At 38.2% G+C, this 17852-nt stretch overlaps 1 protein-coding gene across 1 annotated transcript; it reads right to left on the minus strand.

The window, feature by feature from the left end:
- Positions 1–337: 337 nt before the first annotated feature.
- On the minus strand, positions 338–15309 carry LOC309401516 (olfactory receptor 2AP1-like; the record flags this gene model as incomplete). The annotated part of the gene is made up of 2 exons (XM_081970577.1): positions 338–999; positions 15138–15309. The coding sequence occupies 2 exons, from the start codon at positions 15307–15309 to the stop codon at positions 338–340; spliced, it is 834 nt and encodes a 277-aa protein (XP_081826703.1).
- Positions 15310–17852: the final 2543 nt, after the last annotated feature.

The raw sequence follows: 17852 nt of genomic DNA on the forward strand, positions 1-17852 counted from the left end.
TGAACTCTATAATTTACCAATCTATATCAAAGTTCTGCAGCCATTTTCAGACCAGATACATTTGGATTTGGGTGACATATCATTTAATATATTCTACAAACGAGAAGGTGGGAAATGAATTTAAAATAATTTAAAAGTTGTAAGCTGCCCAGAGTTGTTGGATACAAGATGAGTGGCAAATAAATTTCATAAATGCATAAACAAACAAACAAACAAGCAAAATTAATTCAATAAATACACTCCATAGACAATCATGGACCATTTAAGCAAAATCAACAATGCAAACCAATGTTCATGTTAATTTGGAAGCTTTAAGAGTCTATCAGGTTGTGGGTCATTAATTTACACATTGTCCATCCAATAACTTTTTTGAAACTTTTCTCAGAGCATCTTTGACATCCTTATTTCTCAGGCTGTATATGAGAGGATTGAGTAAAGGGGGCAGGACTGTATACAAGAGAGAAAATATCTTATTGAAATCTCTCACTTCCTCTGTTTTTGGTATGAGGTACACAATCACAATGGCTCCATAGAAAATAGAGACAACAATCAAGTGAGAGGAGCAAGTAGAAAAAGCTTTTTGTCTGCCTGTGGTAGACGGGATTTTCAGAATGGCAACAATAATATAGGTATAGGAGATCAAAGTTGAAACAAAAGGAGGGAAAGTGATGATAAAAACCACAGTGAAAGTAACAAGCTTTACCAGAAATGTGTCACTGCAGGAGAGTTTCAGCAGTGGGAGAGCCTCACAAAAGAAATGGTCAATTTCATTTTGTCCACAGAACTGCAGTTGTAAAAACAAGCCCAAATACAGGGTGATGGCTAAAATACTATTGAGCCATGAGCCTGCTGCTAGCTGTATGCAGACTTTGCTATTCATAAGAGTTGCATAATGTAACGGCTTGCAAACAGCTAAGAAACGATCATAAGACATCACAGAGAGGAGATAACATTCCGTACAAACCAGGAATGAACCAAAATAAAACTGTGTCATGCATCCTTTTACAGAGATGGTGTTGTCTCCAGTCATGAGAGCAGTTATCATCCTGGGAAGAATGGCTGAACTATATATCATCTCCAGGCAGGCTAGATTTCCTAAAAAGAAGTACATTGGGGTGTGCAGGGATTGATCAAGCACAATTACAATAACAGTAAGGAAATTGGCCACCATAGTTGAAATGAAGATCACTAAAAATACAATGAACAGGAAGATCTGCAGATGATGGAGCTCCCCAAATCCCAAAAGTATAAATTCAGTAATTTCAGTTTGGTTCCTCTGCAGTGCATTCATAATAACATTTATAATGTAAATAGTACAAGGAGAATATTTGAAATAACTGGTATAAAATTGTACACATTACTCAGAAAATACAATAATATTATATATGAGTGCTGATCAGTTGCTATCATAAAAGAGACAGAGTAGCTGGAATTTAGAATGATAGTGTCAATCTCTAAAAATATTTGGAATAAAAATGTATGCAAAAGATGAAGCTTCCAAAATCTCAAGCTGAAAATTTCTATAGTTATAATTTGTGTCTTGTGTAGTATGTTTCTCATAATAAATATCTGAGGTTATGATTTAAACAATTTGAACATGAAATATATAAATTCTGGCAGGCATATACAATTTCATATAGAATCTCTTGTTTTAGATTACATGACTTTTTGTGTGTGTTATTTTCTCAAAACTGGAAGTGCACACATGAGCTCCTTAGCAAGTTCTATAATCCTCAAATGGCATGTGGAACAGCTTGATAGGCATCTGTATTCAAGTCTCTTGAAAACCTGATTTAACTAAATATATATATATATTAATATTTTGAAGACACTGAAAAAGAATTCACTGTTTAAAAAAACATAGGTTTTCACTTACACATATGCTCACAGTTAACTTATTGAAAAATATCTGAATAAAATATGCATATAAAAACAGCAGGGTATTGATCGAGTTGTGCACTACAAAGAATGAGCAATTTAAGTATATAGCTTAAATTCTTTCACATTATGAATTGAATCCAGTTGTCTTTCCAAATCTGTTAATCTAGATATTAGAACTGAATTCATAGACGTAGATTTTTCCACTCTCTCTTTCAGCTCCTATCTTTCCCTGTCCCCTATGTTGTGCAAAAATCTATTTTTTTTATTGTATGCAGAACTTCCTCTTCAGTTATTAGACTTTTAGTTTTTGTTCTATGTTTCCTTTTAACTTTTTTTTAAAAAAATTCATTTCTTCATTATATAGGAACAGTGAAATTGTTATAATATAATTAATATAATATAATATAATATAATATAATATAATATAATATAATATAATATAATATAATATAATATAATATAATATAATATAATATAATATACACATTAAAATTTATTTTCCAGTTTCAGCTCTGCTAATAATCAGCTCCTTTCACAGCTAATATTTTGTTTAAGAATGCAATAGTGAAGTTATTATATAGACTTACTGAACATTAGGCCTGCATATTTATTTCATTTACGTATTCTAAAAAATAATACATTCAGAATAGATTTATCCTTTTAAAGGCAGACATGAATGCACATACACATACATTAATCATTTAGCTCTTTCATCCTGCTTTTGTGTGTGTGTGCATGTGTAGTTGACCCCCTAAGAGGATAGAAAGAGTAGTTATTGCTTATACTGAAAATGTAAATTATGTGCAAAAAATTAAGATGATAATTTCAGTTTAAATTTATGTTCTTTTTAAAAAGGTACTTTCTTTTTATCTTTTTAGTTTTTTGAATACTTTTTTACTGTATTGAAAAATTATAATGGATATGAAAGAGATAGAGATAGTAGGAAAAGAGATGTATTTACATACATTTTGTGCCAAATACATTTTGTGCAAATGTAAGCAATGAAAAAAATACTCCAACCATACCAATATCTAGAAAAATGCTATAAAAATAGCTGTAATTATATTATATTAATGGGCAAGATATAACGAGTATAAAATATCTACATACAAAACAGCAAATGTTCAACAAAAAAATGACAAGATTCCCAAATTCAAAAATGGATGATTGTGGATTATGTTTGGTGGTGAAGTAAATGTAAGTAAATTTACATTTATAAAGTAAAAGTAAAGTAGATTTATTGACATATGTCAATAAATACCTTAAACAACATAAACGATGCATTTCTCTTTTTACAATACTGAGTATTCTTTCTCTTTTTACAATTCTAAGTATTATTTGATTAAGTTAGAGATAAAGTAAGCAGAATTAACTTCAAGATCCTTGTATCACTGACTACAATCCACTCCTCCATAAGAAAGAAATCTAAGGACAACTAAACAAATAAATAATAAATCTCACTAATTTACTTAGGTATGTGAATCAAGTCGGAATCAACATTATAACATAGACCATAGGTTTCCCAGCTAAATAAAAATCATAATTCAGAAAGCTTAATTAAAAATATTATGTGATACAAATATACAGATATACATATTAGGATACAATGACTTACTACATCTTATTCATCCAACAATAATTGATCTTCTGTTCTGTTCTTCCTAGCTTATATTAGAGGGTTTTTTTTTTTAATATCCCCTTGGGCATTAGTAAAAAAAAGTCTCAGGAGATTTTGAATAATGACTGAAGTGGGAATGCTCAACTCTGTTGACATTCAAATTACATTTCAAGTGACATGATAGGTTGTGGTAATTGCCAAAATCCTCACTCAATATGTCATTTTGTTATTAACCTATTCTGTTTTTAGATTATTGATTGGAAACAATAATAGAGATTTACTATTCTACATACAAGATTTCTATAGAGTTCTTGGTACAAAATAGGATGCCAGAGTAGATGTATTACTACTCTGAATTACTTAGTGTTTCTAATTTTATGTTACTAAGATCTAATACCATTGTTCAGAAGGCAAAAATATAAATGGAGTTCATGGTTGCCTCAAAGCTATTGTTGAATGAAATATTTGTCATGATTTCCTCGCCCAAATGAAATTGCAGTTCAGGAATCTTGCAATATCTACTTTTATAGCACAGCTTCCTGCAAGACAGAGTACTGGGGACAGACTAGCAAGTAATAGAAAGGAAACGCTCCAAAGTTCTGCTGAAGGTTATTGTCTTCAATCCCTTCAATCTCTGAAGGGCAGAGTTTGAAAATAATAAAAGTAAAATAAAATATCTAGCCAAGGAAGTAAACCATTCTGACAGATTATTCTTACTAATTTTTCTAGCTGTGGATATTTAAGTACCATATTTTTCAGACTATAAGACAAAGCAGAGTTTAAGATACACCTTAGTTTTGGGGGAGGAAAAGAGGGGAAAAAAATTCTGCCTACTGGGTATTCATTTTTATTCCCATTACATCAGAAAAGCAAACAAACACAATAATATAATAAAATTACACTTTTTGTCATATTTTCCTTCCCCAGGCAGCTGGGGAAGTTCTTAATAAGCTTAACTAGATGTCTGGGCATCCAGCTAAAAGCACTTCACACTTCATAAAAATGTAATAAAGCTGAATCAACAAACCAGCCAAGCAGTTGCCTGAAGAAAACCATTGAAAAAACACAGATAGCCGATAGGAAAAAAAAATCCCCCAAAGAATAGAAATCATAGTCTCAGGAACTCTCTGCTTTGCCCTTGAGAGGATTATCTCCCAAAAATAGAAACTGGACAAAAGATATACCTCTTAAGGCAGTCTTCAAATCTTTTGTCAACGGCTTCTCCCAGCTGGAATGAACCAGGAAATTTTTTCCAACAATATGCTGCAATAAAAATATTCGAAGCTTTTTTTCTGCCCTAATGAGGTGCTAATGAGTGAAGTGATCTTCTCATCTTCCGCAGGCAAAGCACAGAAGATCGCTTCACTCATTAGAACCTCATTAGGGCTGAAAAAAAGTTTCCACAAAGTTACATTCAGAGTATAAAACACACCCAAATTTTCAGCCTCTTTTAGGGGGGAAAATGTGTCTTATATTCCAAAAATTATGGTAATATCTTATTTGTGAAAATTGAGGTACTTAAGTAGTGCCTTTGTCTGGGCAGTGCAATGTTTTTAATTCCAGGCAACTCAGAAGAATGGCACAGTTGATATGCATAGGTTTGATAGCAATAGTTTAATAGCTTATTAGTCTTTAATTTTCTCTTACACTACATCCTCATCCTCTTACTTTTGTTAGAGTATATTTATTTTCACATGTTGCAAATGATCCTGCTCTCCTGAGGAGGCTTTCTTATGAGGAGGCTGCAGTCCTTTACTAATCTTTTCTTGTGTTGTATAATTAATGTACTACAGAAATTGATTCTTAACTCTTCATGGAAAACTTCAAATTTGGTGACTAAAGCAATTGCTTACATTTTAACGTGAGAATCCAGACCTGTGGACTCTGATAAGATAAAGGAAATACTCTCTAGTATATGTCACTTGAAACTGGGCAATAACTCATTGCAGAAGAGAATCTTCTGAGAGCAGGAAGTTGGTATTTGCCCTGTGTTTACAAGACTCTCCCTGCATAAAGTCAATTTTGATAATTTTCAAGGGGTGGTACTGAATGGAGAGGGAAACATGTAACTAGAAGACTTTCTAGTTACCTGTTTATAGACTTTCCAGAACTGCAGAAAAAAACAATTATTGCCAACCTATCTTCCATTGATGACCTGTACATTGCGCTAGTCCAAAAGAAGGCCATGAAAATATTTGCAGACCCCTCACATCCTGGATGTTAGATACTTCCCCCTCTAGTGCTGCTAGACAATGGAAGTCTCCACTCAGGTCCTCTGTTGCCGGTGGGAACAGAGGGGAACCTGATTGACTGAAAAGCCGGACAGCTCCCATTTAAAAGGGGAGCTGTCCGACCATTTCCTCAGTGGATGTCTGCACGTACTCGAATAAAGAGCTGTTATCGCTAGCCTTTTGTGCCTTTCATTACCCGATCTAACACTGGCAATGAAGGTGGGATTGGAAGGCAATTAGGCGAACAAGAGAGCAAAGCGTTACGGACAAAAGGAGCTTAATTGTGTGGCAGCATTCCGCCTGGAGCGCAGGAGAGGCAACAGTGGGGCCATCGCAAATTCCCAGTGAGAATCGATTAACCCAGAGAGATTGGGATGGCCACCTATGTCCAACTGCCTCCGTTCAACCCAGCCGCAGATGACTGGAACACGTACTTATTGCAATTTGAAGTCGTCCTGGAGACAAACAATCTCGGGGGCATTCTGGAAATTTGGAAGAAAAATTTATTCCTAGGGTACTGCGGGCCTGAAGTCTTGGACACAGCAAAGAACCTTTCAGAGCCGATGCCTCTGTATGCCATCTCCTGGTCTGTACTTCAACAAACGCTGAGGACCCACTACGCGCCAAAGACTTTGAAGTACGTTCGCTGATACCAATTCAATATACAAAACCAGAGGGAGGGTGAATCGATAAATGAGTACGTGGCAGCACTCTGGAAAGCCGCAGCCCATTGTGAGTTCTGCAAGTTGGACGATCTCATCCTAGATCGGATAATATTGGGAGTCCGAGATCGGGGACGAGGCCCCTGGCCAGATCCAACTTCTCCCTACAAATCACACTTGACGAGGCTAGGGCGGCGGAGTCGGCAAACAAGTCTGTAGAGACCCTCCAGTGACACAACGCACCGATAGAGGCATCAAAGATGTCCACATCCACCACGAAATCACGGAACCCGAGAGCTCCGAAAGCGAGGAGGAAGACAGCCACCACATGCTCAGTAGCCGAACAATGCCGGCACGAAAATTCAGGCCTCAAAGTCTGCCATGTGCTAGCTGCGGAGGAGATCACATCAGGTCATCTTGCCGGTTCCGAGATGTGACATGCCAGCGGTACGAGGGAAGGGGCATATCGCCAAGGTGTGCCGCAGTGAGTTCCCCGCAGCCACCAGTCAACCCGATAGGACAGAAAAAGGACCAGGCCGGGGACTTCCAGTTCCAGCTGCTGACCGCGACGGGCAGGCTCTGCTTGCCCTGCGACTTCCCGGTGGGTCCCTCACTCCTTGGGAGGGCACAGGATGCCCTGTAGAGGCTCCTGCCGAAGGGGCGGCACCGCGGGGATCCCCTGAGTCGGTGGCGGCCGGGGGGCGCATCGCCCTAGGCATCGGGAAGCATGATGGGGAGGCGCTCCGGTGTCTTCGCAGCGAGGCAGCTGGAAGAATGAGTGATCAGAAGGACGCGGCTGCGGTGTGGTGAGGTGGAAACTTCTCTCCATTCCCTTTGCTTGTTTGAAAGAAATTGCCAGCTATTTAAAACTTTCCTTCGACTTGGTCTTGAGAAGCGCGGCTGGAGGGAGGGGGATTTCCCCCCCCCCTCGGACAGGTGGCTGTAAACTATTTTCGCTCTCAGCCCTAGGGGAGGAGGCAGGGAGAGAGCCAACTAATGATGCCACGCTCATAGCAAAGGCGAATTTCGGATTTAACCTTACAATGGAATGATGATCTGGAAACTTTGAAACTTTTGTTAAATCCGAAGCTGGCAGGGCAAGATGGCATACTTCCGTTGTCTTTATAAACAGTGAAAATTGACTCCACTTATAAAGCGTCAGGCTTCCGGTCTTTGTCTCCGTGCTACTCAGATAAATCTCTTGTTGATTGTGACTTTTTGGACTCCCTGGAGTGAAAAATTTTACTCTACTGCCAGTGTGACTAGAAAAACCTCCTTCTGCCTGGACCTTTTGTCTCCTGAACTCTCTTGGCTGTTCTACCTCTCTGACTGATCACTCTCTGCATTGACTCTTTATTGCATATATAATGTCACGTAAAAAACCGGCTCCTGGGAATCCTGGCTTTGCTGCCTCTGCCCCGACATCTACAACATCCAGTCCCAGTACACAATCAATGATAACATCTCTGATGCAGCCTAAAACTACTGAGACTGAATTCCAACAAATGTTCCAGTAAATCTTACAGGGACAAGAGGAGATAAAAAGACAATTAAAAGAGATGAAAGAAGAAATTAAAGAGAACCAGGACCAGATCAGTAAAAACTCACAGAGACTGGATCTTTTGGAGGGGGGGACAGCTGAGATGAGGGGGGAGATGGAAGGGGTGCAGAAGGGGAACAAAGAACTTGATGAAAATAGAATTTGAGAGAATGTCCTTTTATCTTAGATTTCCAAATGTGGTAGAGACAGATAATGAAGATATAAGGGACACTATGACAAGCATTTTGGCTGAATACATTCAGAAAGAGAAGCAACAGATGGGGTGGGAACTAGATCTGGTTTATAGAGTGAACTCAGCATATGCTAGAATACACAATGTACCCAGGGAGGTACACATTAAATTTCTCAGAAAAACCACAAGAGATGAAATTCTGAGTGCACAAAGGGGGCAAGTTTTGAAATACCAAGATAGGGAAATAACCATTCTGAAACAGATCCCCAAGAAAGTGAGGGAGAAAAGGAAAAACTATTTGCAATTAGCGAAGAAACTTTACCAGAAGGGGGTGTGGTTCAGATGGCTGATGCCTGAAGGTATGTTAATATTCTGGGAGGACACAAGAGTTAGAATTAATACAACCATAGAGGCACAGGCCTTTATGGAAAAAAATAAAGCACTCCTAGATAAACCAGATGATCTCACAACAGACACACAGGACACGGGAGGGGCCGGAGCTCTGCTGGCGGGGGAAGAAGGGGCAATACCGAGAAAACTCAGATCACAAAAATGAGTTAGAAAATCTGCTTGATATAAATTGATTGAAATCATTAACTGAATTTACATGCTGACTATATATTGCTATTTAGTATTGAACTTTGTGTAAATGTATACTATGAGTATGGAGGGAGGGGACACCTGTCGCACACTGCAACTGCCAAAATTTGTAACCTTTCCATTACCCTTTTCCTTTTTTATTCCCTAAAAAAACCAATAAAACTTTGTTTAAAAAGAAAAAAGAAAAAGGACCAGGCCGGAAGCAACAACCCAACCAGAGATACCCCAGGAGGGCGGAGGCTGATGACAGGATCTCCAATCTCATGTCGACTTTCCGAGGCCACCTGGGTTGCACCAAAAAGCCAAACATCATCATTCTAGTGAGGCACATCCGCACCAATTGACCCAAAAAGCTAAAGGTCACCATTTTCATTGAGGACGCCTCTTGTGAAATGGAGATTGACACCAGGTCGTCTTTAACAATAATCTCATAGGCGGTACTGAAACAGACGATCCTGGCAATACAAAATAAGGACCTCCAAAGCCCAGACGTCCGCCTTCGCGACTATCAGGGCAATGTGGTTCCCCTTGTGGGCCAAGGCACATTCAGGGTGTGCTACAAGAAGATCAGTAAGAAATTACACGTGATCGTGGTCAGGGACGACCCACAAAGCCTATTTGCACTGGACTGGTTCCAGGCTTTGGGGATGGTCGTGACCGAAATCAACACCTTGGACAGGAAGCAGACAGGAGAAGGGACAGCTGCCACTGCCACCGGGAGCGCCGCCAAAACCATATTTAAGGAGTTCGAGGACGTCTTCGCCTCCGTCCTGGCTGAGTAGAAGGGGGACCCAATTTCCTTTAGCTTAGTCCCAAACATAGCCCCAATTCGGCTAAAGCCCAGGAGAGTACCTTTCGCTCTCCAGCCAAAAATTGACAAAGAAATCGACAAACTGGTAAGCCAGGGATTCCTCGAACCAGTCAATCATGCCCGCTGGGAGAAGCCGAGCATGACTCCCATAAAGTCCGATGGCTCTATCAGATTATGTGTGGACTATAAATGCACAATTAACAAGGGGTTGCAACAAAGCGTGTACCCAATACTGGTAGTACAGCATTTGTTACATTCCCTCGGCCCAGGGAAGATTTTTGCAAAATTAGATTTGGTGCAGGCATACTAGCAGCTGCCATTAGATGGCACTACTGCAGAGGCCCAAACTATCATGACACACGGGGGGGGGGGGCGTTCAAATGTAACCGCCTAAAATTCGGTGTTAGTATCGCCCCTGGACTATTCCAAAGTGTTATGGAACAACTTTTGCAGGGGATACCAGGAGTCGTCCCCTATTTCGATGACATACTGGTATCGTCCGCAAATGAAGTGCAACTTTTAAAGCGAATATGTGCCATTCTAAGCAAAATCAGAGACAAGGGCCTCCGTCTCAAAAAAGAAAAAAAATGTAAAATAAACATACCAAAAGTGGAGTTCCTGGGGTACATGATCGATGGTTCTGGGATTCATCCAACTAACCAAAAAATAAAAGCTATTAAGGAAGCCCCCACACTGAGGAATCAGACCGAACTACAGGCGTTCCTCAGGCTCCTTAACTTCTATAGCTTATTTCTCAAGCAGAAAGCGACAGTTGCTGAACCAATACACTGACTGCTGGCAAAGAATGCGGAGTGGGCATGTGGCAAAGCCGAGGTCAAAGCATTCACCGCTATGAAAAGACTGTTATCTGCGGACTCTTTCCTAGTACAATACAGTCAGACCCTGCCCTTGGTGCTGACCTGCGATGCCTCCCCCTTTGGCGTTGGTGCCGTCCTGAGCCATCGGATGCTGAATGGTATGGAAGCCCCCATCGCATTCTACTTGAGGACATTGTTTGCTGCAGAAGGGAACTACAGCCAGCTGGACCGCGAGGCCCTGGCTGCAGTGGCAGAAGTCAAGTGTTTCCACGAATACCTATATGGCAGAGACTTTGAACTGAGTACAGATTACAAGCCGCTGCTGGGACTATTGGCTGGGGACTGCCCCACCCCAGTGTCACTCTCCCCCCAAATGACCCGATGGACTGTCTTCCTGGCTGCCTATTCCTATCGGCTCATCCACCGCCCAGTCACCACTCTAGAGCACGCCGATGCATTGAGCTGCTGCCCCCTACCGGAACTGCTTGCTGACCCCACCTCCGAGGCCATGATTCTCCTGCTTGACTGCCTGGACTCAGGACCCATCTCTTCCAGTGATGTCACACGTCACTCTACAAAGGACCCCATAATCAAACAAATTTTGAACTGGGTGTGGGGGGGGGTGGCCCAAGGGGCCAGTTTGGTGTGAATTTAAACTGTATTTTTCTAAGTGGGATGAACTGTTGGCAATCAAGGATTGCCTGTTGTGGGGTGACCGGGTAGTCATCCCAAAACAACTACAAATAGCCGTCTTAGAGGCACTTTACATGGGTCACCCGGGGATAGTAAAGATGAAAGCACTGGCAAGGAGTTATGTGTGGTGGCCCAACATGGACAAAGACATACAGGAGTGGGTAGCCACATGTACACCCTGCCAGGAATCCAGGCTTGCTCCTCCAGAGACTCCCACAAAGGAATGAGAGCGGCCCAAGAATTGTGGTCCACAATACATATAGATTTTGCCGGGCCAGTCCATGGCCAAACCTTCTTTATAATCGTGGACGCATTCTCAAAGTGGCTAGAGGTAGTCCTGATGACATCCACCACCATGGACTTGGTCATCAAGGGACTACGGAAGCTGTTCACAATTCACAGTTTTCCTGATGTACTAGTGTCAGACAATGGCCCACAGTTCATGGCCAGATCATTTGAGGAGTTCTTAGCGGCACAGGGAATCAGACACGCCCTAGTCACGCCGTTCCATCTGGCTTCCAATGGCCAGGCGGAATGTATTGTAAGATCCACTAAGGAAGCCCTCAACAAGATGGGCCCGGGCGACTGGCACACAAATAGACCACTACCTAATAATACAACACATCTCACCCAGTGCCACCACTGGAAGAAGCCCAGCTGAACTCCTCATGGGGCACCATCTCAGGTCCCACCTGGACCGGCTACACCCCAATTATTCAACAGAAACACCCCCTGATTCCACGAGCAAGGTCAGATCATTCAACATAGGCGATCTGGTATATGTGCACAATTACAAAGGGGGGAGCCCTGTAGATACCCGCGACTGTAATTGGCATTACCAGCCTGGGATTCTACACCATAAGACTCGAGGATGGACGACATTGGAGAAGGCACATCGACCAACTCTGCAGTCGGTTGACTAACTTCCCACTCAGACAACCACCCATAACTCCTCCGCGACCCAAACATCACCACCCCCAGATAGTCCCAGAAACATCAGGTGACTTATCTGACTTCCATGGGCACCAGGGAAATCCACCACCAGAAGTTCCAGCCAGGGCCTGTGAAAAGTTCGAGGAGGTTCCACCGGGTGGGTCCGAAGAAGCAACAGGCCCGTCTGAGCTGCATGAGGGCAACCAGCAGACTGAACTGCGCAGGTCCAGCAGAGCAACACAAAGGCCCACCTACTTATGTGACTACGTCACCAGTTAGAATGATCCATCTTAGAGGGGAGGGGTGTTAGATACTTCCCCCTCTAGTGCTGCTAGACAATGGAAGTCTCCACTCAGGTCGTCTGTTGCCAGTGGGAACAGAGGGGAACCTGATTGGCTAAAAGACCGGACAGCTCCCATTTAAAAGGGGAGCTGTCCGACCATCTCCTCAGTGGATGTCTGCACGTACTCGAATAAAGAGCTGTTATTGCTAGCCTTTTCTGCCTTTCATTACCCGATCTAACACTGGACATAAATTGTTTCAACTCCTATCCTCGAAATGATGCTATAGAGTACTGCACACCAAGACAACTAGACACAGGAACATTTTTTTTCCAGAACACCATGACTCTGCTAAACAAATAATTCCCTCACCACTGTCAAACCATTCACTAATGCTACATTACTATTACTATTAGTCTTCTTATCATTCCTATCACCATCTTCTCCCACTTATGATTGCAGGACTGTAACTTTGTTGCTTGTATCCTTATAATTTATATCGATATTGATTCTTTCCTGATTGCTTATTTGTACCCTATGACTATCATTAAGTAGTTTTTATGGAAAACTTCCTAAGAGAACAAATCTGTGTTTTTTGCATAGTATTTAATTAATGGATATTGCTAGATACAAAGGTGGAGGCCATACCCATGAGGCTCAGCTTCAGCTGGTGTGCTAGTTGTAGTCCTACTTAGAATGTAAATTCTGTGCAATAGTAATTCATCACCTTATTAACACCCATATAGGCTATTCCAATATGCTTTATATATTTTCCTTGAAATTTTCTATGGGACTGCCTTTGAAGGCCACTGGGAACCTAGAATTGTACAGTATGTGCCAAATGTAACTCCTAGAATCTCACAATTTAGGGGATAAGGGAATCAGTATCTTCAGGGAGGTCAAACTGGTGGCCCATGGGCCAGATGCATCATGCACAGCAATACCCACCCCAGCCCACAAAGGGGAAAAATATCATGAAACATCATTCATGATAATATGATGTGGCAAGTTTTACACCCGTGCTGTACAATATTTCCTTTGAAATATTAAATTAAATAAGCCCTGGATAGTTTGAATCTTTGTTCCAGAGTCAAGTGCTGTGGCAGAAAAAGGATAATTCCTGAGTCATGCTTGAAGACACAGTTCAATCAATGGAAGCCTAAACATTCCAAAATAATTATATAGCAAATGGACAAAAGCCATTGAAAGACAAATAGTTCCTTATATAACTAGGCCCTATGCAACTTCAATGGCATTTGGAAGTCTACTGGTAACCAATGCAACTTGGATAGGAAGAGAGCTACTTAGACATAATTGTTCAAACTAATGAATTTTGCATAAATTGCAGCAGAAATATATTTTTTTACATTTGTTACATTTATTTACATCAATTTTCAATTAAAATTGTAACTTGTAATTTGTTTTAGAAATGTCCATATACATTTTTCTTGAAATTTTATGCATTTCAGTAAAGTTTATTCAAAAATGTTTCAATTACAGCTTTACTACAATTTTTAAATTCCATATGCATTTCTACATATTTTGTCAAAAACATTGATAGAAGCTTTACTACAATTTTTAAATTCCATATGCATTTCTACATATTTTGTCAAAAACATTGATAGAAGCTTTTGTAGTAAAAGATATGTAAAGGACCATATAAATTATCAATACTATCACCCTAGCTATAAAATAATCAAAGCCAATCATAAAAGGAATAGTTACAAGTGGGAGAGAATAGACTTGAGAATTTCACACTGTTGAAAAATTAATATGAACTTTACTTATACTTCACTGAAACATAATATTTAATAAAATAGAATTAAAGTACAATTAAATATTCAGGGAATAATTAGCGTGTTTAATTTACTTTGAAAAATTAATATAATTTAAATTAACTAATAAATATATTTACTAAAACCAAATTTACTAAAACCACCTTTTCCATAGTCCTTCCCTGTTTTAACATCGTCTTCTTATTTTTGCAATATAGCATGTCATTCAAAGCCCACATACAGCTCTAAGCTGAGAAAGGTTGTACAATGCTTCCCACCAAGACAATTTTGAGAGGGAAAGTATTTTGTGCAGTCGCATTTTTATTATTATTCATATAATAATAGAAAAAAATAGCAAATCCTAACAGTAAATACATAAAATCATTTATTTATTTTCTGTTCATTTATCCATAAAAGGAAAGAATCTATTTAGACTTTAGTCTCCAATTTACAAATGGATTTTCAAAATATTTGTCACCACCTTTTTCATGGCTTCTTTGACATCTTTGTTTCTCAGGCTATATATGAGGGGGTTAGCTATGGGTGGAAGAACTGTATAAAGGACAGAAGCTAGTTTATTGAGATTTATGGTTTCAGTTTTGGGTATTAGATATACAATTATTAATGCTCCATAGAAAATAGAGACAACAATCAGATGAGAAGAACAGGTAGCAAAAGTCCTTTGTCTTCCAGTAGAGGTTGAAATTTTCTGGATAGTAATAATAATATATGCATAAGATGTCAGTGTCAAAAGAAAAGGAGGAAAAGTAAAAATGAATGACACTATCATTGTGACATTTTTCACAAGGTTGATGTGATTGCAAGCAAGTTTTACAAGTGGTAGAGAATCACAATAGAAGTGATCAATTTCATGTGGACCACAGAATTGTATTTTTAAGATAATGCCTAAAAATATAGAGGTAAATACCATGCTATTCAACCAAGAGGTAAGAACTAATTGAATACAAAGTCTCATATTCATAATTGTTGCATATTGGAGAGGCTTACAGACAGCTAAATATCTGTCAAATGACATCACAGAAAGCAGGTAGCATTCTGTACTAATCAGGAATGCAAAGAAATATAGCTGAGTAATACAACCTGAAACAGATATTTTCTTGTCTCCTGTCAGAAGACTAGCTAGAATTCTGGGCAGGATGGTTGAGCTGTAGAAAGTTTCCAAGCAGGACAAATTTCCCAAAAAGAAATACATTGGGGTATGTAGACGTTTATCATTCACAATAAGAAGAATAACAATAATATTGGCAGTCATGGTCATAATATATATTACCAGAAAAATTAGAAACAGGAAGATCTGCAGATGATAAAGTTCTCCAAATCCAAGAAGAATAAATTCTGTGATTTCAGTCTGATTTCTCCACATCATGTTCCTTATAAGCTAATGTTGGTTCCTGAAGTAGTTGAATAATGAGATTCCTAAGTAATATTTATATTTCTAGAAGTATCTGTCAAAGATATGTTCAAATTTTTAAAAAGAAATTGATCTATAAAATTTAATTGAAACTTTCCTTTCAGAATGGCACAGGATACATTTGACTGACAATTTCCTACTGATTGCCTCATAACACATGAGAAATAAAGTTTGGGAAACAATATGTAAACAGTATGCTATCATTAAGCAGAAATCTATTTCACAGTAAAGGAATTTGGTTAGAAATTAAAATGTATTTTAAATGATTTCAAAGATGAATGCAATTTCTTATGCAACTTTGAAATTATTTCAAACAAATATATAAATAAGTTTCATACGAATTAGTAGGAATATATTAAATAAAATAAATAAATAAATTTCAGGATGTAGGATACAAACAACAAAAAAGATTCTGGTTTTCACATTGAATAGCTTCCCCCCCCCAAAAAAAAAAGTTCAATTAGTAGACTAATTAAATGAAACACCCTTTGTTTTGGCATAGGGTGTTCACAGAATGACCCAATGTTGCCTGTTCTCCTTTGTCTCCACAATCTTTATTTCATCCTGGCAAATAAATTTATCTATCTTGCCTGGTATTACTATCAATGTTAGCTTTTAATATCTATTTTTAGTATTTAATCATTTTACAAGATTTATATTTACTTCATCTGAGCATAACCACTTTAAATCATACTTACATGAAAGATTTAAGGTACTTTTCAATAATTAAACATTCTTGGTAAAGTATTTTAAAACAATAGGTGATTTATAGCGAATAATAAAAACAATTTTTGCAAGGAGTAGGAGCAACACAATGTGGTACATATACAGTATGTATCATAGTAAACCTATTCACTGAAATTACCTATAATCCAGGAAATAAATAAATAAATTCCTCATTCTTTTGTTTATCTCTTATACCATACCAAATAAAACTCTCCCTTTGGGAAGCATTTGACTTCAGTAAAAATAATTGGCATCACAAGAGACTAATTCTCAAAGAAGACTGTAGAGAGAATTATTAGCTAATCAGTGGGAAAAAAATATAAATACAGTGTTGAATGTTCACAAGAAAATGTCTGAATAAAAAAAAGCACCCCCCCCCCCAAATAAGGTCAAATACATAATATACATTTTTAATAAAAGTTCTTTTTTTAATTTTCAAAACAAAAACAACACATCCTTCTTTACATACTGTAGAAAGTGTATCAGTTGGTTACAAAAGGCTTACATGCATTTCTTCCACAGTCAACAAACATAATTCATATTAACTCAAGTATTTTAACTCAGATATTTATACATGTTACCATCATCATACCTCCATTTTCATTTGACTATAATTGTTTAAACGTCCTTCATCATAAAATATACCAAGATTTAATACATAAGCACATACTGGCATTTCATTTATTATTTCTAAAATCCTCCAATAATACTGAATCCTTATGTCCTATTCTAGCTAAACATCCATAATATTTAAAAACAAAGTTTTCTAATCCTTCTTTCCAAATCACTGTTTACAATTTACATCCAATTTCCTTATGTTGTACTCATACCTATATATACATTGTTATCATTATCCCTCCTTTATTTAACTATATTCTGTATCATAACATTTCCCCCCTAATATTCAAGACTTAACTGTATCTAACTTAGTTATTTTTTTATTAACCTTTATATATAATCCAAAAGAATTTCTAATCTTTCTTTCATGGGTACCATTCAATATTCATATCCCATTATTGCTTATCATAACACTACATATTGCATACATTATTATCATTATCACTTATTTATTTAACTATATCTATTGTCACTAAATTTCACTAAGTTTAATTAGTTTTAAATTATACTCTTCCATCTATCAACCTGTATCTTACTAGTAGCGAAACAGTCTCATATCTTCTGCCATTTGTGGTGTTAGTCCTCTAATCATCTCCTTAATCAATTTTGTATGGACTCCTCTTAGCAACTTTTGCTTATAAAATCTCTCATGTAATTTTGATGCTCTTCTGTTTCCTTAATCAGCTTATCTTTGATTGTTGGTAGTGTTATCAATGCTATTGCTAATAAGATTTCTCTCTTTAAATCCATAAATTCTTTTGTTTTTTCTTCTTCTGTATCTTGCCATCTGGGGTAGATTTCCTCTCCATTTAATTCCTCTTTCAGTATTCCACTCTTTCCATTTTCAGAAACAAACCAATCATCATAAATATCAGCCATTTTAATTTCTTTATATTCATTTTCCTCTTTGATTTTCAGTATTTTAACTGCCACCTTTTCCATTTGATGAACATCTTCAACTTCTTCATCATATTTTGCTGTTAGATGTAGTAAGTCTTTCAACTTCTTCTCTATCCTCTCACGTGTATTTGATAATTTCT

The sequence above is a fragment of the Natrix helvetica genome (genome assembly GCF_964273705.1).
Source record: "Natrix helvetica genome assembly, chromosome: Z".
NCBI lineage: Eukaryota > Metazoa > Chordata > Lepidosauria > Squamata > Natricidae > Natrix > Natrix helvetica.